This window comes from Chiloscyllium plagiosum, unplaced genomic scaffold (genome assembly GCF_037043375.1).
Source record: "Chiloscyllium plagiosum isolate Xiang-an unplaced genomic scaffold, Cpla_swu_hap1 HiC_scaffold_11, whole genome shotgun sequence".
NCBI lineage: Eukaryota > Metazoa > Chordata > Chondrichthyes > Orectolobiformes > Hemiscylliidae > Chiloscyllium > Chiloscyllium plagiosum.
In genome coordinates this window covers 68,123,357-68,150,165 of record NW_028270149.1, presented here as the reverse complement: position 1 = coordinate 68,150,165, position 26,809 = coordinate 68,123,357, and the positions used below count along the sequence as shown (strand labels likewise).

Genomic DNA, 26,809 nt, shown 5'->3' with positions numbered 1-26,809 from the left:
TATTTGTACACAATAGGATTGTTAGAATGTCAAGATAGTCTCTATTTAACTACTATCAATTTTCAATTTCCTCATCTCATTTTAATAACCAAGACCTTCAAGGACTCAGGGTTTTAATATGGAAGAAACATGGACTGGAAATGGCTGTAGTGATCACCTGACCATAGACTGAGGCAAATTTAGGAGACTAATGTGGAATAAATGAAAATCTTTGAAGTGAAATGATCGTTTTATTTGTAAGACATTGAAACCAGTGAACTAAGTCAGAAGTCAGGAAATTCCCATCTGTCAATTTGTATTGATCTGATAAGTTGCATGAATGGACATGAAAGGTTGGCTGCAACTATCCATTTTGCAAAAACAATGAAACAAGCCTCGGGAATACATAAAAGAACCATATTTATGTAGCTGAATTAGCAGAAAAGGAAGTGGGAGAAAGACAAAAACTGGTAATGACAAAGAGGAAAGACTCTCTCTCTTCCTCTTTCCTTATCATCACAAAGCTTAGAGAAACACTCATTCATCGAGTACATAAGGTTCCAGAAATTTTGGTACTGATGAGGCTATTGGACATTGACTTAACCTTTGTTGTCTCAGGTTTAACTAAAACATGCAGGGACTTTAAGAACATTATAAACTGCATTTTCTTTACCTTTCTTTTGGCATTAGATACTTTTTAAAAAACTTTATGCTCTAATTTGTGTGCGTTTTGTATTGGGTTTTATTAGTTTACTCAGGGTTTGTAAGCAATAAAATTCTTTGTTTCATTCAAGTTCAGAAATGGTTTCCTCATTTTGATCTCGTTACTTGTGTTTTCACTGAAGTGCGATACAGCAGAGTGCTTAAAAGAATTTTTAAAATCTTTGCTTCAGTCAGCTTGGGGGTTTCAAAGGGAGCTGATTCACCCTCCCTACCTGGCTACAACAATAAATATATTCTGTGGTATTTACTGCAAGAAATTAACTCAAACAGTACTGCTCAAGAATACATGCTCCATTTGTAATCTTGGCCATGATTTTCAAATCATTTTCCACCTGACCAAACCTTTTGTTATACGGTGATAAGACAAAGAAAGTTGTTCTTTGTATTGAGACAGCCATTAATCATACTTGGGATCACCAATAAAGAAAGTGCCAAAGATTAAATGCAAGTTGTTTGTTGAAAATAATAAAAAGAGGGGGACATCAGTCACTGTACACAATGAACTATTTAGTTTAGATAGCAGTAAAATATGGTGTGTATTAAAACACCCTAATTATTAAATAAAGGAGCCTACAGATTCTTCCTTTAATCCAATTTTGACTTAAAGCCTTTTATGCCTCTACTTTGTTGTCGTAACACAAACAATTTAAGTCCATTTGGATAATAGGTTTGAGAGAGAAGGATCATAAAGTTACTAAGAATATGAAGTGACTGGTCACCTTTCACTAGGTGCTTATTCAATGACATGGTACATCATAAAATCCTGAATTTCACTATACTGCAATAAAGAATATTTTTAGCCTTTCATCAACATATTCTGAACCATAAAGGATGAATTAACAAACTGCTTTCAATTTGACTTATCTGACATCTTCATTTTACCAGCATTGATTAAATAGGATGACTGCTTTATTGTTTTCACAGTATTTAAGCTTGTAAACCTTTTCCAATTTGTAAAATTGTAGAATCAATCATTCTACAATAGAGTGCAATAAAACAAGTTTTTTTTTTGAAGTCCTTCTGCCAAAGACTCCAGTATGTTGACAAAATTGCACCAAAATAGATTTTTTTTCCTGTATAATTTTTTCAAACAACTTGCATTTATATAGCAGTTTTGAGGCTGTAATGCATACCAAGGTGCTTCACAGCATGTTATAAAGCCAGAGCCACATGAGCCGACATTGGGGCAGATAACAAAAATCTCAAACAAAGAGGAAATTGTAAAAGAACATCATAAAGGAAGAATGAGAGATAGTTCTACTTTGGGAGAGAATTCCAAAGTGTATGACTTCAGCAGCTGAGTGCACAATCACCAAAAATAGAGAAATTTAAATCTAGCCTCTTGAATCCTGATTTTGAGATGTTCAAGGGCTTATGAAAAGAAAGGGTGGTTAGAATTTGGGCATTGGTTTACAAATGTGCTTGTGTGAATTTTTTTGAGTAAGGGGTTAATTATGGGAGAGATGATATAGAATCATAGAATCCCTACAGCGTGGAATCAGGCTATATCGGTCCATCCAGTCCACACCGACCCTCTGAAGAGCATCCCACCCAGATCCATTTTCATCCAAACGCCACCCCCCCCCGCCCCCCCCCCACCACTCCCCTATCCCTGTAAACCTGCATTTCCCCATGCCTAATCCACTATCCTGCACATCCCAGGACACTATCGGCAATTTAGCTTGACCAATCCACCTCACCTGCACATCTTTGGATTGTGGCATAAAACGCATGCAGACACGGGGAGAATGTGCAAACTCCGCACAGTTGCCTGAGGGTGGAATTTAACCTAGTCCCTGGTGCTGTGAGGCAGCAGTGCTAACCACTGTGCCACCATTTTATCTCACTTCCTGCACTAGGAAGAGTACATGAAGAGAAAACTATCAGCTAACCTGGAAACTACGAACAAAAGTTGGTTCATCTGCAGTTAAATGGGAATAAAGTATAAATGGAGGAGATGTTCTTAAGGACAAAATGAACACAGAAAGGGTATGAGTACAGTTTGGAAAGAATGAGGAGTAATCAGGTTAGGTTAGGGGTAATTCTAGTGGAAGTTTAGTCTGGTGATTAGATAGCGTCGATTTTAATAGTAAAAAAAAAGCATAAATTCCTCATACTTACTAATGGTGATGAGGGTGGAGGAAATATCTTCAAAACTCGAACTACACAACTGCTGAAATTTGAACTTCTTTTTCCACAAGCTTGAACAAATGCCTTAATTATATTTAAGAAAATAACTTTCTCTGTAGGAGATGCCAGTATGTATGCAAGCTTTAACTAGAACACTTAGTTGTGAAATGAAATCAGAATATAAAATGAGAGAAAATGAAACAGCCTAATTGTGTAGTATATGAACCATAGATTTAGCTACCACGCCAGAGTAAACCTATTTCTGATCTCTAATATGGAAATTAGCATTTAATTAAACATCCCACAACTCTCCGTGCACCACTAATCTCTTCTCAACACCACTGCCTGACTCCTGCATCTATGATTTGGTCACAATCCATATCAAAACATTATCATCAGTCTAAAGTAGTGAAATAGTGAGGTCTGACAAAGCATAGTTTAAATATGATGCTGACAAGATTTGTGTTGAAATATGCCACGATGGTAAGAATCAGTGAAATGTGCACCTCTAATGATGTTGTGGAGACGTGGTGAAGGAACTAATGCCCATAGGGGAAATAAAATTTAGACTTTTTGATGATCTCTTTCCAACATGGAAATAGGTGCAAGGTTAGATTTAAACAATTATCTATTTGGAGTAGAATAAATGACTGACACAAGGTTTTTACACATAGGAAAGATCATTTGTACAAGAAGTCATTACTTCAGGAAAGGGGAAACAATAAGTTGAATTAAATCAAGGCATTTATTTGAAGAAAAGTCTACAGAAAGTGGAAACGTGCTGTGAAGAATTCTGTAAATCAGCACCTTGACGTGGTGGGAAAAACTTGTGCACTCCAACGATCTCTTAAGCCATGCGGTCAGGATGTCCTTGTACCTGATTGAGCCATCCATGGCAACAAGGTCAGGGAAAGGTGCTAGACAATTTATGGTTCAACAATAGACCAGACAAATGAAGACCTACAACTCAGTGGTTGCAGAAATAGAAGGAATGCAGCAATAAGGTGATCTCAGTCATTTGACATGTCACTGAATCCTGACCACTAGCCACTTAAGATTATGTAGAGAATGGTGGAGCCCCAAGGTACCCAAATTGAATTCAGTCACATTCCAGATTCAAAGAGGGTCAAATTAACAGGTTTTGAGGTGATTGAGGATAAAGAATGGATTTCAGGCTGTGAACCCAAAAGTCCCTGTGTAGAATCTACACACAGGCAACAGATATCTGTAATCTACAGTTTGCATTTGACAGCAGGTTCATTGCTCAATCTGCATCAGAATTGCAAGCCACTCTCTATATCTTCAGTTCTGAATACAAGAAACTTAGCTTCTCTGAGTATTCTCAAAATTCCAATCAACCCACAGCTGCTCAGGCACATATTGCACATCCCATGCACGTTGAGGGTGAGACTCTAGAGTACTTCTTGTACCTCTCTCAAAGGACACCAGATATAACCCCAGAATAACTGCACAGGGTCAATCTTGATAAGCCACAGCAGTGAATGCTTGACAAGCAAGAACTCCACAAAGTCTGAGTGTATTGAGCAGTTGCGGAGCACCAAGTCCTGGACTGTGTATCAGCGACACATATGAAGATGAGAGAAATTCCATCAGTAAGACCTTCACTGGATTCTCCCATACTCCACAAGCCTGTCAAATGCTAGTCTCCTTCTTGAAGCCAGACACAATATCATTGAGAACAAATAATCTCAATGGACTCGGCATTGTATCCACATGGCTAAAAATTGTCTCCTGTACCAGATTTTCTTCTCCCAACTCTCAAATGGACAACAGACCAATGGAAGACAAAGAAAATGCCACAAGGACACTTTGGTGTTTTCCTTAATGCATGGGAACGCTGGCTTTGATTGTGGAAGGAGCCTGCTACGAATGGCTCAGAATAGCTATTTGTCCATTAAGCTGCACTAAGCTTCGAGTCCTAATAGGTTAATGATGAGGCAGTCAAAAATTGACCTGCTTAGTCACATCAAGACTGTTGACAGAAACATTGAATCTGATTAGCTATTATCCTTGAATCAAGGAGAAGCTGACAACGGAATTGACACTAGTTTTATGTAAACGGTTGGAACAAAATCTCTGCTCTCATTTTATTATGCTGAAAATTTTATGATCAGTAAATTTTGTAGACAATTAGCATTCATACATCAGTGCATAATTTCATTAGAATTTGTCATACCTCATGCTGCTTTTATTTAGAAGTATAGGGATAGATGGAATTTTAAAAAATGAACAAAATATCTGTGCATAGAATACATATTTATTTGAGTATTCGTCTAGAAGAGAAATATTTTTATAACATTTGGCACAAACCATTACTATGCATTATATAAATAACCTCATATTTTGCTTGAAGCTTTGTTGAGTGTATAGAAGACTCATGGAATCTGGGACTCATTTCTACATGGTTGTGATTCCTGCCAACTGATGTTAGGAAAACAATAAGTCAAGTAGAGTTTCACAATGAGAAACAATGATTGGATTTGCTGTTTTCACAATTTTCTGTCAATTATTCAGGCAAATGATTTGTTGCAGCAAGACACTCTGTCACAAGCCCCACAAACTTCTACATTTATACCATTTAGCATGATTTGGTGCCCATATAGTGCAACGTTTTTTTTCAAGAAAGCCCTAAAGCCTTAAGGAAAATACTTCTTTCTGGTCAGTGGTTCCCTCGCCATCCATTTCTGCTCCCCACTGACCTCTGCACTATTCTATCACAGAAGATTGGAGCATCTCAGAAATTGAATCGCAACGACAATGAGCACATCACTGGTATACCTAGGACATAGAATCAGCAACTGATTGGATAGGAATAAGGCAGAATTCCAGCAATGAGAGTGCCACAGACCGAGAGGTTTCCCCAAGAAATAGCTGCTATTCCTGATACTTCTGCTTCAACAATCACTTGTGAGAAATAAATTTACTTTTAATGCCAAAGCCTTACCTTTGTTCATATCAATCAACTGTTTCTTCTTTTGCTGCCGTTCCAACTTCTCCCTCTCTGCTTTCTCTTTAGCCAGCTTTGCTCTTTTGATCTTTTCTTCAATTTCCCTCTTCTTAATGTTTTCTTTCAGTGCTTCCTTTTTTTAAAGAAGCAAATATTTGTGTTACTGATACATTCTAAACAGATAAACTGGCATTGTCATATCACCATCATCATAAACTACAAGAACATCCACTAGTAACTGTTGCATATGGGTCTTGAAAGGGTTAATACTGACTCAGTGTCATTGGCATATCTGCCGAGTAACTAAGGATCCTGAAGGAATGAGACTTATGATCAGTCTCTCTTATAAAGTATACCACTTTCTTGTTACATAGAAATAGTTGTAGAAATGCAATGTGTCCTCATCACTATAACAGATCCTTGCAGTCCATACTAGACTGTAGAAATGTATATCTGAAAGGTGGTTGTGGCAGAATGTAGAATGATAACAGCATTCAAAGTACTAATGACAGTATTTCCAAAGGGATTAGATATCAGAAAGACTTCTGGATGTGGTTCCACCATTTTGCATTTGTGACTTCCGAGTTATGGATGAAGAAATAAATCATAACTGTTATTACACCAGCTGGGACACTTTCTAACCAATCTCAGTTTATGGCTTAAAAATATTTACCCAAATTGAACAGTATCTCACTTTACTTTCAAATTTGTACTTTGGGTATCACATGTTTAAATTAATTCATTGTGAATTTTTCACTTTGCTACCTCAGCCAAATCAAAGGTCAAATGGTAAGAGGTATTATATCAAGCTGCAAGTGAAGTAATAACCATTGCTGTTTTAAACTCAAACACTTTCAATGTGTGATGTGCAGGCTCGGAACAAATGAAAACTGGCACCTCTATTATAAATAGGTCTTTAAAAATCAGCAACACCCATATTCAGATTTTAAAGTATTACCCTTGAAAGAAGTTGCAATAAACTAGTTAAAATTTATTGAGAAGATTCATCATTTTGAGAAGAGTTGTTATCTTCCCATGCTATTACAAACTGTAAGAAGAGAGGGGGAAGGTGAAAAAATGAGTCGAACTTAAGGTGTTGGCATTCAGCAGACAGACTGCAGCACAGTGATTACTTTAATTAGATTTAATAATTAACCAACTTTTAATAATTAAATAATTATGTAATTGAAGCTACTCAATTCTTTGTAAACTGTGAATGCAGTTAGTTTAAATATTAAAATGTAAACTACATCTAAATATTAAAGAAATAAAATCTGAAACAAAGCTTTGAAGATGTGCTTTTTTGACAAGTTAGATAAAATTTTAGGCACAAGAATGGAGACATGTAATCAAAATGAAAGCCCATTTTGCAGCTGTCTCAGAATGCTGTTAAAGTAAATAATACAGTCACAGCTTGTCCATAGTTTCAAAACATCTTGGTGAGATATTATCCACATTTAAAGTGAGACCACTAACCTTACTATTGGAAAGGGAGAGAGGCCAACATTCTTTCTGGTTAAATGGTTGTGTCAACCAGGTCAGTGTCATGGCTTTTCTCTTACTCACCAGGTCAGGTGTGGCAAGCAGAAAAAAATCCTGAATAATGTCTTTTACACATCATATATACAAACTTACCTCAATAGTATTGTTATTTTGCCCTGTCGGATTTTGTTCCTCTAAAATACACAAGAGAAAATCTGACAGCCCAGATTAAGAACGATAATACCTGGAATATTCCAGCTGAACAAGGATTGCTGAACACATCATTGGCCAAATTCAAGGCATTTTGGAGCATAAAACTGAATGACATAACAAACTAGAATGGTTGGTCCAATACTACCATATCTGCGTGTCAAACAATAAAATTCTTATATTATAGGGTGAAAAAAGTTGATAGGTACTGTGTCAGGAATTTGCACAGATGCTTATATAATGAAACAACAAAAATAAGTGCCACCTAAAAGGCTAAGAATTCCTCTTTTATTTTACAAAAACATGCAGAGGTGGAATACACTTGCATTTTCTAAAGTGCAGTGTATGGCTGTTTTCAATTTCCATACAGAGATCTGGGTACAAAACCTATGCTGTGGCAGTGAAACCAAGGCCTCATCTGCTCTCTTAGGTGTATGTAAACTGTTCCGTGATTATGGGATTGACAACTGAAGAAAAACACAGGCGTTCTCCCTGGCATTCTGGTTAATAAATAGCCCTCAACATCACAAACTGATTATCTAGTTATTATCAGAGTGCTTATTGTGCCCATGGCCTGCCACTTTTCCAATATTACAAATGACTCTGCTGTAATGGATCGGCTGCAAAGGCTTTCAGAATATTGAAGGTTGTGAAAGGCTGCGTAAATGGAAGATTTTCGTCTGCTTTGTTAATATTCAAACTTTCTTGCGAAATGATTGAAATTGAAGAATATTTCATCTGTTTTCTCACCAAGAAAAGTCTAAGTGCTATTTAGCAGATTTAATAAACTAATTAATCTTTTGCAAATAACACAGTAACATGGGAACAAAAGAAATTTGAAGAATAAAAAGAACCCATTCAGCTGAATAGGCATCAATCTCATCGTCTTACAGCATCCATCATTTCTTTGTCCTCGCAGAAAGGTTGATAATTGACTACTGAAGTAATTGTTACTGCTATCAGGAATTGACTTTCTTGGGATCTTGTTGGGCAATAAGCCCTCAGCAACTTCATCATACTGATTTCTTAAATTTCTTTTGGCACTTCAAACTAACTTCAAAGTTATCTCAACCAAATGTGCCAGCTCTCCTTAGATTCTGGAGAACTTCAAACCGGTCATACTGATGTAACATTTTATACAAACAGTCAAGATATACTTTTCTAAATCTTCCTTGGATGTCTATTTTTGTTTTACATCGTTGTGGCCCATGAAATGTACCTGTAATGTCGTCACCAACTCCTCCAAAAGCACAATAGAACAATTGCAACAGAACAATTTCTGAGGCAGGAAACTATTGTTGTTGAAATTATTGGATTAGCCGGTGGTATTCCTCTGTTGGTTATTTTGATGGTAGCCTGGACTTATTCCTTTCAATTTTAGTTTGCATTAATGAAACTTATTTCCTGTTATTTACTGAAGTAGAGATTAATTGTCTGAAATGCCATTATAACCCTATGACTGTGCTCAGTCTACTCTAGAAAGTTTCCATTTAGCGAGTGGTTTTCTTCTTTAATTATTTCTATTCTATGATTATTTTCCCCACATGTTCTCTATACTCTCTCCATGACATCAGAAGACTCAATTTTCCCTTCATCTCTTATCAGTTTTCCACACTTCCACTCAAGTGTCTTTCTTTAGAGATTTCTCGTCAAACTTATGAAGAACACAACCTGATGCAAACTTTAACTATTTTAGAGTTAATCAAGTCTCAAGAGAGTAAGCATTCGGGGGGGGGAAAGAAGGTGGAGACACTACTCAACTTTCAGAAAAATGGGCTTTTATGACATAAATTGGCTGCCTGTCATCAGGCTACCTGCCGCGTCTGCTGCTGAGGAGCTTTCTCAGTAGCACAGCTGCAGTTGGGAACCTTTTTGCTGCTATACTGCCTCCATCCATGTCCATTCCCACAAACCTGGGGCTAACTTATCAAAAAGCAATTGTACCTTACATTTGAAATTTTGACATTCAACTAATTAAAATGCATAATGACTGTTTTAAAACATGGAGCCTCACTATATGAAAGATTGTAGAACAATGCAACAACATGTGATCTGAAATGCACTGCCTCAAAGAGTGATGGAAACAGGTTCAACAGTAACTTTTAAAAGCAAATTAAATAACAAAAGAAAGGGATTTCGTGGAAGGGGCTGCATAGGAGGACAAACAAAAGATCTAGTACAGGCACAGTTGACCAAGTTACATATTTCTCAGCTGCATCATTTAGCAATTATATGACATTACTACACAGGAACAGCTGAGTCACATATAAATTATAGGTCCATGGCTTCAGAGTCAAAGGATTAGTCATGTGTCTCATCAGGTGACTCAAATTCACTCTCCCTTCTGATTTGATTCAACAAGCGCAAAACATGAAAGATTGCTGTTGATTTTATACACCAAAGAAAAAAGCTCTTTGCAATACATCACAATGAATTCTACTATTTGTAGAACCTGAGAGGCGGGAGAAATATGTTTGTCATGGCAATAATTTAAAAATTTCCATTTATAAACTTAAGGCCTCTCAGAACAAAAATAATTTCATAACATTAACCATTTAGGCTTAAAGACCGACATTTTTCAATTATAGCTTCTTTGCTGTTCTCTTATAAGCAAATGCTTATTCCCAAGCATAACCTAACTTACTTGACTTCTAACTGCAACAGATTAGTGATGTGATTAAGTTAAAGAGATGGGAGGCAAAGTGGCTTAGTGAGCAACAAAATCATTGCTAGTTCAAGAAGAAAATCAGCAACTGTTGTAAAAATCTTGGCTATAAATGATAAAATGACTATGTGACTTTAGGGTGTGAGCTAATACCACAGAGATTTATTCAAATACTAAATTTAAATGTTATGCTCATCATATTAATCTTTATCTCATTGATCAAACCGAAGAAACCATATAGTGCAAAGGTTAACTTTGTGATGTGCATGCACAAAAAGTGTAGTGTGGTTCTTGTTGCAAATCCACTGTACATTTTTATTTAATTTCCATTATAAGCATGGATATCAGAAAAGTTGACAATCAGAAGAAAGAATTTTGACATAAGAAGTGGATATGTACATTTTAAAAATATAATTGCAGTAACTGAAAGACAATCAGTTGCTATTTTCATAGAATAATGAGCAAACTATAAGATGTAGGTGCAGGAGGCCATTTGGCCCATTGAATCTGGCTCTGCTATTCATTCCATTTTTCCTCATAACAATTAGATTAGATTACATTAGATTCCCTACAGTGTGGAAACAGGAGCTTCGGCCCAACCAGTCCACACCGACCCTCCGAAGAATAAGCCACCCAGACCCATTTCCCTAATGCACCTAACACTATGGACAATTTAGCATGGCCAATTCACCTGACCTGCACATATTTGAACTGTGGGAGGAAACCGGAGCACCTAGAGGAAACCCACGCAGACACGAGGAGAACGTGCAAACTTCACACAGACAGTTGCCCGAGGCTGGAATCGAACCTGGGACCCTGGCGCTGTGAGGCAGCAGTGCTAACCACTGAGCCACCGTGCCACCCTTGATTGCTTTACTGATTAGAAATGTCGACCTCAGCCTCAAATTTTCAGCCCCTGCATCCCTCTGTAGTAAAGATTTCAGACTCATTCTCCTCTGAGAAAAATGTCCCTCTCATCATATCTTATGGAGGTACCTTCTTAATAGCTCTCATGCGGCTGTATGACAAAGGAGTTGGACGCAAATTCTCTTACTCTGAGGACATGTCTAGACAGTCTCACAATGGAAACAAGTTCTAAGTACTGACCCTGTCAATCCCACGAAGAATCTTAATTAGGCGAGATATTCATACGGCCAGATTGCTGTTACCCTAGTGTGGGTTGGAGTTATGTGTTGAAGAGCTGTGAAAAACCCTCCGAGAAAACACTACAGAAAATGCCTGGAAACCAATTGCAATTCATCTACCCTTGGAAACCTCTGAAAGATTGCATTTAAATTGAATAATGCAGAGGTTTTCATAAAATTAAACAAATACTTACAGACAAAAAGTTATGCTACTAAATGCTAAGTCTAATTCCAAAATACCAACTGAACTTATGTTTATCTCACAACATTCAACTACACCTTTACTAGACCACTTACACCACCCCACCCCTACACCCCCACCCTCTTACCCCGAGACACATCTCACTTCCTCGGGAGCTGAAATCTTCCCTTCCCTTGATCTAGTTAAACTATCCCCACCCAACCCCACACCCCTACCGCCACTGTGGGCCAGATCTGATCCACCTTCCATTCTCCCAATATCATGGTGGTACCGCCCCTCACCCCAACTCCACATCTGCCTCTACTCTACTCTGGACCAAAATCCCCTGTCCTACCTTCATCCTGAAGAAGGGCTTATGCCCGAAACGTCACGTCGGTTCTCCTGTTCCCTGGATGCTGCCTGACCTGCTGCGCTTTTCCAGCAACACATTTCCATCATACCCAATGTCAAGATTAGAGTGGTGTTGGAAAGCACAGCAGGTCAGGCAGCATCTGAGGAGCAAGAAAATCGACATTTCAGGGAAAAGCCCTTCATTAGGAAATGAGGCAGGGAGCCTCCAGGGTGGAGAGATAAATAGGAGGAGTGTGGGTCTTGGGAGAAGGTAGCTAAGAGTGCAATAGGTAGATGGAGGTGGGCATGAAGGTGATAGATCGGAGAGAAGGGTGGAGCGGATGTGGGAAGGAAGATTGGCAGATAGGACAGGTCATGAGGATGGTGCTGAGCTGGCAGGTTGGAGCTGGGGTAAGTTGGGGGGAGGGGAAATGAGCAAACTGGTGAAGTCTACATTGATGTCCTGGAGTTGAAGTGTTCCGAGGCGGAAGATGAGTTCTTCCTCCAGGCATCGGGTGGTGAGAGAGCGACGGTGGAGGAGGTCCAGGACCTGCATGTCCTCGGCAGAGTGGGAGGGGGAGTTGAAATGTTTGGCCACGGGGTGGTGGGGTTGATTGGTGCGGGTGTCCCGGAGCTGTTCCCTGAATGCGCTCTGCGAGAAGGCGTCCGTCTCCCCCCATATCAGGAGCAATGGATACAATAAATGACATTAGTGGATGTGCAGGTGAAACTGATGGATGTGGAAGGCTCTTTTGGGGCGTTGGATAGAGGTGAGGGGGAAGGTGTGGGTGCAGATTTTGCAATTCTTGCTGTGGCAGGGGAAGGTGCCAAGAGGGGAGGGTGGGTTGTTGGGAAGCGTGGACCTGATCAGGTAGTCACGGAGGAAATGGTCTTTGTGGAAAGCGGGTATGGGGGGGGAAGGGAAATATATCCCTGGTGATGGGGTCCATTTATAGGTAGCAGAAATGTTGGCGGATGATGCAGTGTATATGGAGGTTGGTGGGGTGGAAGATGAGGACCGGGGTGGGGTTCTGTCCTTGTTGTGGGTGGGATTTGAGGGTAGTGGTGCGGGACGTGAAGGGCATCTTCAACCACGTGGGAGGGGAAATTGCGGCCTTTAAAGAAGGAGGCTATCTGGTGTATTCTGTGGTGGAACTGGTCCTCCTGGGAGCAAATACGGTGGAGTCAGGGTAATTGGGAATACGGGATAGCATTTTTGCAGGAGGTAGGATGGGAAGAGGTGTAATCCAGGTAGCTGTGGGAGTCGGTGGTTTGTAAAAAATGTCAGTGTGGAGTCGGTCATCATTGATGGAGATGGAGAGGTCCAGGAAGGGGACAGAGGTGTCAGAGATGGTCCAGGTAAATTTAAAGGAGAAAGTGAGGTCTGCAGATCAGAGCTGAAAATGTGTTGCTGGAAAAACGCTGGTTAGGCAGCATCCAGGGAACAGGAGAAATGACATTTCGGGCATTCCTGAAGAAGGGCTTGTGCCTGAAACGTCGATTCTCCTGTTCCCTGGATGCTGCCTAACCAGCTGCGCTTTTCCAGCAACACATTTTCAGCTCAGGTAAATTTAAAGTCTGGGTGGAAGTTGTTGGTGAAATTGATGAACTGCTCAACCTCCTCGCAGGAGCATGAGGTGGCGCCGATGCAGTCATCAATGTATGGAGGATGAGGTGGGGAATGGTGCCGGTGTAATTGCAGAAGATAGACTGTTCCACGGAGCCGACAAAGAGACAGGCATAGCTGGGGCCCATGCGGATGCCCACGGGTACCCCTTTCATCTGGAGGAAGTGGGAGGATTCAAAGGAGAAATTGATAAGGTGCAGACCAGTTCAGCCAAACGAATGAGTGTCAGTGGAAGGATACTGTTGGGGACATCGGGAGAGGAAGAAACTGATGCTTGGAGGCCCTGGTCATGGCAGATGGAGGTGTAGAGGGACTGGATGTCCATGTTGAAGATGAGGTGTTGGCGGGCCAGGGAAACAGAAGTCAAGGAGGAGTTGGAGGGCATGGGTGGTGTCTTGAACGTACATGGGGAGTTTCTGCACTGGGGGGAATAGGACAGTATCGAGGTAGGTGGAGATGAGTTCGGTGGGGCAGGCCAGGCTGAGACAATGGGTTGGCTGGGGTGGCCAGGCTTGTGGATCTTGGGAAGGAGGGTGAATCGGGCGGTGCGGCGCTCCCGAATTACGACGTTGGAAGATCCTCTTGATGTGATGAGGCTCCGTATGGTCTGGATGCCTTCTCACAGATCACTTTAGGGAACATCTCCGGGACATCTGCACCAATCAACCCCACCGTCCCGTGGCTGAACATTTCAACTTCGCCTCCCACTCTGCCGAGGATATATAGGTCCTGCGCCTCCTCCACCGCCACTCCCTCACCACCCGATGCCTGGAGGAAGAATGCCTTATCTTCCACCTCAGAACACTGCAACCCCAGGTCATCAATGTGGACTTCACCAGTTTCCTCATTTCCTCTTCCCCCAGTTCCAACCTGCCAGCTCAGCACCATCCTCATGACCTGTCCTACATACCAATCTTCCTGCCCACCTATCCACTCCACCCTCCTCTCTGACCTCTCACCTTCATCCTCACCTCCATCAACCTATTGCACTCTCAGCTACCGTCTCCACAGCCCCACCCCTCTCCCATGTATCTCTCCACCGTGGAGACTCCCAGCCTCACTCCTGATGAAGGGCTTTTGCCCGAAACATCGATTTTCCTGCTTCTCAGATGCTGCCTGACCTGCTGTGCTTTACCAGCACCACTCTAATCTTGATTCTGATCTCCAGCACCTGCAGTCCTCACTTTCGCCATCATACCCAATGCCTCTTGCCCACCTTGACCTATCCTAGGCATTACATCATTTCCTGGCCTCATTGAAACTTCCAATTCTGGCTTACTTGGCATCCTATCCCACCTAGCACCCTAGGCCCATACATATTTTACATGCTACTCACCTACTTGTCACCCTTATGCCCTGCCCTCCACAACACATTACCAATCTGGCACTATACTCTCCACTAACACCATACTAACTTCACACTTAGCTTATGTATGTCCTGTTCAACAGCGTCAACCAAAGTAGCTGTGTGTTCCAAATCTTGGAAAAAGGGGGCAGGGTTTGGTCATCCCAGGGAGTCTTGCACTACAAGAGATCTGTCAGAATAGAAGTCCAGTTTTGCATTTCTGAAGGAGTTCTGCGCAGAATCTCCTGTCAGAAATGCAGAGTTCTCTCATTTTATGAGGAGGAGGGGCAGATCGCTGCCCCTCAGAAAATTCAGCCCTATGTTGCAATAAGGTTATCTTTCATTCTTCTGAACTCGAGGACAGGATATAGCTATTCAATATCTTCTGAAAAATCCCTCCATGCTTAGGAATAAAATACTGAACCTCCTCTGGACTGCCTTCAATGCTAGTTGATCTTTTCTTTGATAAGGGGACCAAACTGTTAAAAATATTCTAGGTGTGGCCCGTCTGGTGCCTTGTACAATCTGAACAAGATATCCTGATTTTTATCCTCCTGTTTGCTTTGAAATAAAAGCCAATATTGCATTCACCTTTGACAATTACCTGCTGAGTTTGTATGCTAGTTTTTGTGATTTTTGCACAAAGACCCTCGAATTCATGTGCTGTGGTATTCTGCAGTTTATCTCCATAAAAATATTCAGCTTGTTTATTCTTTCTCCCAAAATCTCACATTATATCCCATCTGTGAAGTTTTTGCTCACTTACTTAACCAGTGTGGAATCCAAAATGCAAAAATAGAGAAAACTTCAGAGCATCATTCAAACTAGCTAATTAGGTCACTGTGGTAATACTAGGTAAAAACAATGACTGTAGATGCTGGAAACCAGATTCTGGATTAGTGGTGCTGGAAGAGCACAGCAGTTCAGGCAGCATCCAAGGAGCAGTAAAATCATCTTTTCGGGCAAAACTCCTTCATCAAGAAATACTGTTAATGCTAAATAGTATAAATGCTCTTCTTGCTACACAGTACCATATCAGCTGTGTCACCCTAATCAGGACTGGCAGCAAATGTGCTAAAGTTCATGATCCTTTGTGGCTTTGTTCAGACTAAAAAACACGAATCTTCAACTTCATAACATTTGTAGAGGTACAAACTTACCTAGAGAAGACCTGTTTAATGGCAAAAAGCAAACAGAACAGAGTTCCAAAGCTACAAAAAAAAAGCTGTGTTTCGTGTATTACCAACTAAATATGAATCCTAGGACTTTTGCACTCACTAAGCTCAGCACAACTGGGATAAGTTAAGCAGGGGAGATCAAATTGGATCATAGGAGTCATTTTTTTATTCTGTGAAAAAGTACTTTTTAAAGAGTAAGCATGAATTAATATCATTATTACCTATCAAGGAGCGAGGTATCCTACTAATTTAAAAGTTGCACTTTGAGCTTGTAATCAGCAGTATTTCAAGCAATCTCAGAACATAACATATGGTTCCCATCGAAAGTTTATGTTCCAAAATATGAAATAATGGAAATTGGGGAACTTTTATATCTATGATTTTAGAAATGATACTGTCATACTCAATGCATATGTGGAGATTTAGGACACATTCAAAGTGAGAACAGACAGGATGAACTAAACTTTGATATTTCTAGCATTTAGCTTTGGCACATGGAGAACAATAAAATCAATGGAATCATTTTTGTTATATCTTTATGTTCAGGATAGATACACCGATTCACACGAGGTTAGAAACCACATATCTGTCTATAAGTAATTTATAAATCTTGCTCCATTACTCAGTGTAATTTCAAATCTGGGAATCCACACCTTTGGGTTTGTGTTGTATGGACAGATAGAAGAGTATTTTTGTTTGTTCATATAACAACTCACTTGCTAAATTTATGCTCATTTCCAAACACTGAAGACCTTTGAACTGGAAACTGAATGACAGTAGGTGGTAACATTTCTGGGATTTAAGTTGAAGCCAAGAGGCAGAAATACCAAAATTAACACAATTATTACGTACTGCAACATGATATCTGAGTAATAAAAACAGAGATGAAATAGTCTGTTGAATTTCTTGGGTTTCATTAAAATGCAGTTTCCAAAATATAATGCAAAGTTTTGGTATCATCTAAATTATAATGTCCTGAGATGGATGCACTTGAAGAGGTACATAAAAGGTGACAGAACAAATCGTTTTAGCTACCCTTAACTTCTACATACATAAAAGGAGACGAATATAATTAGTGTCAGGACATCAAATGTTGAATACACAAATAAGTAAAAGGTAAAGAAAACTAAGGGAGATATTTCTTGATCAAAGTCAGACCTTTTTCATAGTAAATGCAAAATGGCTTTGGAAGAGTTGAAAAGAAACATTAAATCCTTGACAGTATGGAGATTCCACATCAAGGTTTCCTTTCCTGTTAGGCTCATTGTCATGGGATTATTGATTATTGAATCAAGAAACAAAATGGATGCTGTAATTAAATATCAAACATATTTCTGTATTAGAGATTCAAAATCACTTATGGCACAGAAGGATCCCTGTAGAGCATGCCAACTCTCAGTGGAGCAATCCAACCATTCCCTTCCTTGGACCAATCCTCATTGCCCTGTAGATCCTTTGAAATGGCTATTGAATTTCTGTTTGAAACCATTGACTGTTTCCATTTCCAATATTGATGCCAGAGTGCAATCAGTCCCAGGTGACTACCCCTCACTGCTTTTAAAAAAACGTTCTTCAAATTCCCCCTGCATTTCTTGCCCTTTAGTCTTTGTATTATTATATATTACCTTATTCAATGGATTTATTTGATTGCTTTAAATGAGAAGTGACACAGCTCGATTTTCTTCCCCTTCATATATTTTTTGTTTTTAGGGACCATTTACATAGAGATGGCAATGCATTTTTTTGAAGTGATAAAAGCAAAGGTTGCAAGTGTAAATTTTCAGTTTGCAGTAGAATCCACTATTCATCTTTTCTGCTTCCAGAATGGATATGAATTGTAAATTTATTTACGTTCAGATCAGAATGTATAAAGCTCTGTAAATCACACAGTTAACCACTATAGTATTTTACAATTTCAACAGTTTTGTTGAGCTTTAGATTATTTGATTGAAAGGTAGGCACGAATGGAAAAAAGAATTGATAATACTTAATAACCTAATTTGAAATATTAAGTAATTCAACTGTCAGTTATAAGGTTAGATTTGATTGACTCTTCTCACTTACCCCCTTCCCTGATTCCCCATGTCTACATGAACTACTAATCATAGGTTACTGACTCAAGTTGGACTTTCAGCAGAATTGCCCCTTGTATCTCCTTGAATTCAATTCGTGGGGCATACAAAAGGCGACAACTGCAAAAAACTGCAGTATAAAGTTTAAAACATCAAAGTCAACTTGTTGCATATTTTCTGTCTCTGTACTTGACTGGAAAGTGTGTTAAAAGAACTTTTATTTTCCCCAACGCCATGTCAGCACATTTGCTTTCATGATTTTTAAATTTTTCTTGTCAAGTTTCTGCCAGCGGAAAAGATAAAAAAAAATGCAAATTTCTTGAGTGTTAAACCAAATTTCCAATGCTATGGAGGAAACTTTGTTGTTTGAAGTGATTTTTTTTTTGCTTTATAAATATACTTTCATAGTGACACTGAAGAAGTCTCTTATAAAGATGACATTTTTGTCCTATGAGAACTTGCATATGTAATACACTGCATTCAGGATCTATTAGGCTGAATGACAAGGACTTTTACTCTTGGCAAAAAAAATCGATGTTATAAGCACAACAAAGTATTGTTGTCTGGAAATCAAAAACAAGTGGAGAACATCTGAAACAGCAGTTGCCCCTATTGGTTTCTATTTGTCAATCATCTAGGATTTTTCCCAAACACCTTTAAAATCTTCCATATAAATAAATTATTGCAGGGAGGTGGAAAAAGACTAATCCTGCACAACTGGGTTTTTCAACCAATGCTTTGAGAGGATAGATAACAAGTGGTCGTACAAAGCAGTTTTGTCTTTTTAATTGATTGCATGAGGTGACAGCAATACTGGATCTCTATCTATTTTATGAAATCAAACTTGGACATCACAGTTAATTTCGGCTAAAGATTCTGTGAACTTTCGAAACTTTCTTTCTTCATTGCTCTTGAGTTTCTGTGCAAAGTACGTTTTACCTATTAACAGCATGCTCGGTATGAATAAATGCAGTCAACTGGTTGGTAGCGACATAAATCAATATCAGCAGATGCAAAAACTGGTAAATAGGTAATATAAACATAAAAAACTGCAACTCAACTGTTCTGAGGTATTTGTTAATATTTTGAACTGGAGTAGCTAGTTCACACTTCAATGAAAGTTTGTTTCCCTCTCATTTGTCTCAATAAGGACATTCCACAAGTAGAGCTTTTTTGGATGTTAATAACTTTTATGCTATTAAATGATCTTGGCAGTGTAATTCCTCTACCATTTGTTTAGCAGTGTGAATACGTGTAATTATACTTATGGAGTGGAAGCAGATTGATACACATTAAATTAGATGAGATTCCCCACAGTGTGGAAACAAGCCCTTTGGCCCAACAAATCCACACCGACCATCTGAAGAGTAACCCACCCAAACCCATTTCCCTCTGATTAATGCACCTAACACTACGGGCAATTTAGCAGGGCCAATTCACCTGACCTGTACATCTTTGGTCTGTGGGAGGGATCCGGAGAATCCAGAGAAAACCATGCAGACACGGGGAGGATGTGCAAACTCCACACAGACAGTCGCCTGAGGCTGGAATTGATCCTAGGCCCCTGGTGCGGTGAGGCAGCAGTACTAATCACTAAGCCACCGTGCCACCCCTTTGAGTTGGTTTTACTCCGGTGAATACTGAACATCAATCTAAGTAAAATACTGAATTTTATTTTGCAACATACATAAAAGTGATAAGCCTCACAGATGACACCACAATCAGATTACAACGGGATCTTGATCAGATGGGCCAATGGGCTAAGGAGTGGCAGATGGAATTTAATTTAGATAAATGTGAGGTGCTGCATTTTGGGAAAGCAAATCTTAGCAGGACTTATACACTTAATGGTAAGGTCCTAGGGAATGTTGCTGAACAAAGAGACCTTGGAGTGCAGGTTCATAGCTCCTTGAAAGTGGAGTCGCAGGTAAAGAGGATAGTGAAGAAGGCGCTTGGTATGCTTTCCTTTATTGGTCAGAGTATTGAGTACAGGAGTTGGAAGGTTATGTTGCAGCTGTACAGGACACTGGTTAGGCCACTTTTGGAATACTGCATGCAATTATGCTCTCCTTCCTATCGGATGGATGTTATAAAACTTGAAAGGGTTCATAAAAGAGTTACAAGGATTTTGCTATGGTTGGAGGACTAAAGCTATAGGGAGAGGTTGAAAAGGCTGGGGCTGTTTTCCCTAGTGCGCCGGAGGCTGAGTGGTGACCTTACAGAGGTTTATAACATCATGAGAGGCTTGGATAGGATAAATAGACAAAGTCCCTTCCCTGGGGCGGGGGAGTCCAGAACTAGAGAGCATAGGTTTAGGGCGAGAGGACAAAGATATAAAAGAGATCTCAGGGGCAACTTTTTCATGCAGAGGGTGGTACATTTATGGAATAAGCTGCCAGAGGAAGTGGTGGAGGCTGGTACAATTTCAACATTTAAAAGGCATCCTGATGGGTATATGAATAGGAAGAATTTGGAGGGATATGGGGCAGGTGCTGTCAAGTGGGGCTAGATTAGGTTAGGATATCTGGTCGGCATGGACGAGTTGGACCAAAGGATCTGTTTCTGTGCTGTACATCTCTATGACTCTGAGGTGTGGTGGTAGTGCCCCTATCTCTGAGCCAGGATGGATGAGTTGAAGTCCCATCTGCTCCAGAGATGTGAAGAGATTAATTAGAAAATATCTATAAAAATGAGTTGCAAACCAGTTTCAGGGTGAAAATAGACAATAGCTGCATGTAGTCTTCCCTTCCAGTAATGTAGGTTGGCACTTGTGACAGAATCATGGAATTGTTACAGCACAGACCATTGTATCTATGCCAGTCCTCCAAATGACCAATTGGTTTTGTGCGATACCCCTGCCTCGCCTTGTGATCCTGCATATTCTTCATTTTCAGATAATAATCTGCTTTCTGACTGTCACTATTGAATCTTTTATCCAACAGTCAAGCAGCAGACTTGAGATTTAATCACTCACTGCATTAAATGGTTGCTGACATCTCAGTTGCTACCTTGGGGGTCAGTTCCTGGACATAACAGGAGAACGTGAGGTCTGCAGATGCTGGAGACCACCTCCAAACGGACCCCACCACCAAGGATATATTTCCCTCCCCTCCCCTATCAGCATTCCGTTAAGACCACTCCCTCCGTGACTCCCTCGTCAGATCCACAACCCCCACCAACCCAACCTCCACTCCCGGCACCTTCCCCTGCAACCGCAGGAGGTGCAAGACTTGCGCCCACACCTCCCCCCTCACCTCCCTCCAAGGCCCCAAAGGAAACTTCCATATCCGCCACAGATTCACCTGCACCTCCACACACATGATCTATTGCATCCTCTGCATCCGATGCGGCCTCCTCTATATTGAGGAGACAGGCCGGCTACTTGCGGAGCGTTCCAGAGAACACCTCTGGGACACCCGGACCAACCAACCCAACCACCCTGTGGCTCAACACTTCAACTCCCCCTCCCACTCCACCAAGGATATGCAGGTCTTTGGACTCCTCCATCGCCAGACCACAACAACACGACGGTTGGAGGAAGAGCGCCTCATCTTCCGCCTAGGAATCCTCCAACCACAAGGGATGAACTCGGATTTCACCAGTTTCCTCATTTCCCCTCCCCCCACCTTGTCTCAGTCAAATCCATCGAATTCAGCACCACCTTCCTAACCTGCAATCTTCTTCCTGACCTCTCTGCCCCCACCCCAGTCTGACCTATCACCCTCACCTTGACCTCTTTCCACCTATCACATTTCTGATGCCCCTCCCCCAAGTCCCTCCGCCCTACCTTTATCTTAGCCTGCTGGACAAACGTTCCTCATTCCTGAAGAAGGGCTTATGCCCGAAACGCCGATTCTCCTGTTCCCTGGATGCTGCCTGACCTGCTGCGCTTTTCCAGCAACACATTTTCAGCTCCTGGACATAACACTCTAACAAGCTCAAACATTATAGAAGTTTAATGTAACACCCTTCCTTGTGTACTCTATGCTTCTATTGATAAACCCAGGATTCCTTTATTAACTGCATCCTTGTGTCCTGTCAACAACCCACTCCTTTGACTACACCTTCCAATACCACAATCTCAATCACAAACACAAAAAAGAACAACAGATATCTGGGAATACGACTACTTGTAAGTTTGCCATCCATATATTCTCATCACAAATCATCTTGACTTGGAACAATTCCTTCCTGTCACTGGGTCAATATTTTGAAACTCCTTTCCTACCAATATTGTGATTATACAGACATAATCAGAACTGCAGGAACTCAAAGTGGCATTTCACCACGACTTTGCCAAGGACAAAAGGGATTGGCTTTAAATGCTATAAATTTCCCATCACTTAATCAACTTCAAAACAATGTATTTTCTGTTCTCCAAGCAATAATTTTGTTCATCAGTCTATTGTGTGGCATTGCATCAAATGTTGTTTGGAAGTCAATTAACACTGCATCCACTATGTTACTCTCAATAACTTTCTCTATTACCTCTTCAAAAAGCTACAGAAATGTTTGGTTGAACATGAGTTGCCCTTGACACATGCATCCTGACTTTGCTTAATTAACTGGCATAAATGCAAAAAAAACTATTAATTTTGTCACAACTTATTATTTATAGGATCTTCACTATCTCTGAAGTTAAACTGACTGGTCTATAGTTGCTGGGTTTAAAGTTACATCCTTTTTGATCAAAGGTATAACAGTTGCAATTCTCCAATCCTGTGGCATTATCAATGAAACTAAATAAGTCTGGAAAATGATGGCCAGAGCCTCTGCAATTTTCACTCTCACTTCCCTCAATGTGCTTGGATGCATCTCATTCAGCCCTGGTGCCTTATCCACTCTAACGATAGTTAACCTATCCTTATAAATTTCAATATAACTACACATTAAGAGTGCATCATAATGGCTCTATTCTGCTTGTCGAACTGACTGCATCCATTCATTTCAAGAGTAAATGAGGCAGCAATATTCAATTTATAATGCGCATAACTTACAACGTTCCTGAGGAATTTAGCTTTAGTTTCATAGCTGAGTAAATTGCCTGCTCCTCTCTCTTTCTACTTTTCCAAAAGACAGTGAACTACATGGGACATAGCGCATAGATACCATGAACTCACCAATGAATGCCCGAGTTGATCATAACGTACCGTCTACATCATGAAAATCTCAACAACCGCTGGAGAGATGTAAATATTCAAATCAAGGTGGAGGAAGGCTCTGGACCATGCTGGGGATGGGGGACATAGCAAGGCAGGACTAGAGGCTGCCAACTTGAAGCAGACTTGACCAAGATGTGTTTCTAGGTCCAATCTATCACAATGTTAGGAGATTTCAGTCACAATAGTGATCAAGTTTGATAACTGACTCAACTCTTTAAAAAAAAACAGAATTTTCAGATGCAGTTTTGCAGGAGCTATTGAAAAGTATGTCTGAAAATGTTCAACACAGACACTGAAGTGAATAATTAGCCCATAAGACAAAAAGTCTTCATTGCAGAAGTCGGCCATTTGACCCATCGAGCATGCTTTTCCATTCAGTTTGTGGTTGATCTGATAACCCACAACTTCCCTTTCCAGCTTTAACCTAACAACCTTTGATTCCCTTACAATTTAAAAATGTCTCTATCTCAGCTGTGAGTAACTTAACAGCCCAGTCTCAATAGCATTCAGCAGTAAACAGTTCCATATATTTAGTACTCTCAACAGAAAGAAATTCCTCCACCTCCTCAGTCTTAAATGGGCGACTCAATCTGTGATCAGGTCCTCTGCTCCTGGACTCTCTCACAAGAGGGAACAATTTCTATACATCTGCTTTCTCTAGCCCCTTAATAATCTTAATGTTGCAACAAGTTTTGATCTCATTCTTCCAAACTCGAATGAGTACAGGACCAACCTACTAAATCTAATGAACCTTCTCTGGAATGCCTCAAATGACAGTTTATAGTTCCTTAGATAATGGAACGAAAAGAGTTCACAGTATTCGAGATATGGTATAACTAGTGCTTTGTGTAATTTTAAGAAAACTTGCACATACTTTACTTCATTTCCTTTGAAATAAATATTAATATTACATGTTTTCCCTATTACTCACTAAGTTCAGGTACTTATTGTGATTCATGCATGAAGACTCCCAATTTCTACTGCTCTGTCATCTTCTGCAATTTTTTTCCATTTAAATAAGATTTAGATTCTCTATTCTTCCTGTCAAAATGCATAATCTCACATTTTTTGTCATGTTACAAATTTTCAAGTTTGTTGCCCAATGACTTAATCTCTATCTCTCCACATTCCCTTTGTGTCATCCCCATCATTTACTTTCCCACCTATTTTTGTGGCTATAGTACATTCACTTTCCTCAGCCAAGTCATTAAGATGTATGGCAAATAATTGCAGCCACAGCACTGATCCCTGTAGCATTATACTAGTTACACGTTGCCATCCTGAAAATGCCCCTTTAATCTCAACTCTCTAGCTTCTATTATTTAGCCAATCCTCTATCAATGTTAATAACACACCTCCAACACCAGGGACTCTTATCTTAAGCAGACTGAATAAGGCAACTTAGTTCTCTGACCTCTTTGGGCAATGCTACAATTTACCATGATCACCTCAAAATAGAGAATGGTTATAATCAAGAATATCTACAGCAGAGTCAACCACGTCAGTGTCTACAATTCCAATAATTATCAGGAATAAACAGATTGATGTTTCTCAAGGACTTAATTACACTACCGATTGACCTTTTCTTTCTTAATTATGTAAAGTAGAATTTAATTAAAACAAAGTTTTTGAAGGAAGTATACCATACATTGTTTTCATCTTCCAGCACATTAAGTACTTAATTATGACAGCAGTATTGAGTTTTTTTTATTAGCACTGCAATTGTACGGGCATTTTTTAACTCATCAATAGAACCAACAAATGTGCAAATACTCTGCTCCCAATATCATGTCAATGCAGAATCTTTAACAATGCAGTGTTATCTTCACATTTTAAACCAATTTTGTACTTTGTGCAACATGAAAATGTTTTGTTACATCTCAAAATATTTTTAAGTGTGAATAATTTAAACATTTCATGAAAATAAAAATGTGCAAATCAATTAGTCATTGATTCAGAGTTGGTGAAGCCACTTTGGACTATTGCATATAGTTGTGGTCATCCTGTAATAGGAAGGATATTATTAAATTGGAGAGGGTACAGAAAGGATTTATAAGGATGCTACTGGGAATGGAGGCTTTGAGTTATAGTAACAGGCTGGATAAGCTGGGTCTATTTAACTAGAACAACAACATTTAAAAGACATTTGGACAGCTACATGAATAGGAAAAGTTTAGAGGGATATGGGCCAAATGTTGGCAGATGATACTAATTCAGTTTGGAAAACTTGGCCGGCATGGATCAGTTGCTCTGAAGGGTCGGTTTTTGTGTTATGTGATTCAATGACTTTAAGACAGTAGAAGAACTTCCATTTCTATTACTAAATTAAATAAGATTTGGAGATGCCAGTGTCGGACTGGGGTGTACAAAGTTAAAAATCACACAACACCAGGTTATCGTCCAACAGGTTTAATTGGAAGCACTAGCTTTCGGAGCGCCCCTCCTTGACAACTGCCTGATGAAGGAGCGTCGCTCCGAAAGATAGTGCTTCCAATTAAACCTGTTGGACGATAACCTGGTGTTGTGTGATTTTTAACTTTGTACACCCCAGTCCGACACTGGCATCTCCAAATCTTATTTAATTTAGCAATAGAAATTGTCTATAGCCTGGTGTTGTGAGATTTTTAACTAAATTAAACAAGTGATAGTGAATCTATAACCTACTGTACACCTGGAATGATTTTTTTGTCTGGTCTTTAAATCAGGAGTAAAGTGATCAATAATGTTTACATTTATATACTGTTAGTGAGTTTTGAGAAAGATTGTAGCTCAGGTTGAGGTCCTGGATGTAAGTTTGCTTGCTGAGCTGAAAGGTTCGCTTTCAAACGTTGCGTCACCATACTAGGTAACATCATCAGTGAGCCTCCGGTGAAGCATTGGTGTTATGTCCCGCTTTCTATTTGTGTGTTTCAGTTTCTTTGGGTTGGTGATGTCAACTCCTGTTCTTTTCCTCAGAGGGTGGTAGATTTATATGAAGTCTTTTGACTAATTCTGCTGTGTCTTCCATCCTTACCTCCAATAAAAACTCAAGGAACTCATGGGCTTTTTGCCACAAGCATTGAGACAACTAAAGCAGTTGCCTCTGCTGCTTCCTTACCTCCACTAGTCAATAGGCCAAACTTCGTCTAAGGATTCACTTTTGGTACTGTTCTTCTCTACTTTGAAGATCTTATAATGAGCATTCTCTTCAAAGCTATAGCACTTGAACCCACCCACCATCCTTACAAATTACCACCCATTTCCAAAATCCTTTTCCCCTCAACTCCTTAAAAGTATTATCACTACCAAACCCACTCCCTTCTTGTCTGAAGTCAATGCTTGAAGTGCTCCAGTCACGCTTCCAATGCTGCAACATTAATTAGGTCCCAAATATCAACCAACATGACCATGAGTCACCGACAGTGCTATCCAGCACCATTTGCACACCAAGAACCTGCTCGCCAATTTTCAAGTTGGGTTCCTCTCAGGTCACTCAGTTCCTGAATTCATTAAAGTTTAGTCAATTTGAACCTACCACTGGGAAAACAAAACTTGAGTTCTTGCTGAATTACAACATCCGAGTGCCAAATTTCCCACTCTTGCAGGCCCCAT

The 26,809-nt window shown here is 39.9% G+C and overlaps 1 protein-coding gene across 5 annotated transcripts in view; it reads right to left on the bottom strand.

Moving 5' to 3' along the window:
* The window catches only part of diaph2 (diaphanous-related formin 2), a 753,551-nt gene that overhangs the window by 116,694 nt on the left and 610,048 nt on the right, over positions 1 to 26,809 (bottom strand). For all 5 annotated transcript variants that reach the window (XM_087992147.1, XM_087992148.1, XM_087992149.1 and 2 more), the window contains one exon: positions 5,798 to 5,933. In XM_087992147.1, coding sequence (XP_087848273.1) covers positions 5,798 to 5,933 — 136 coding nt within the window. The remainder of the gene's footprint in view (positions 1 to 5,797; positions 5,934 to 26,809) is intronic.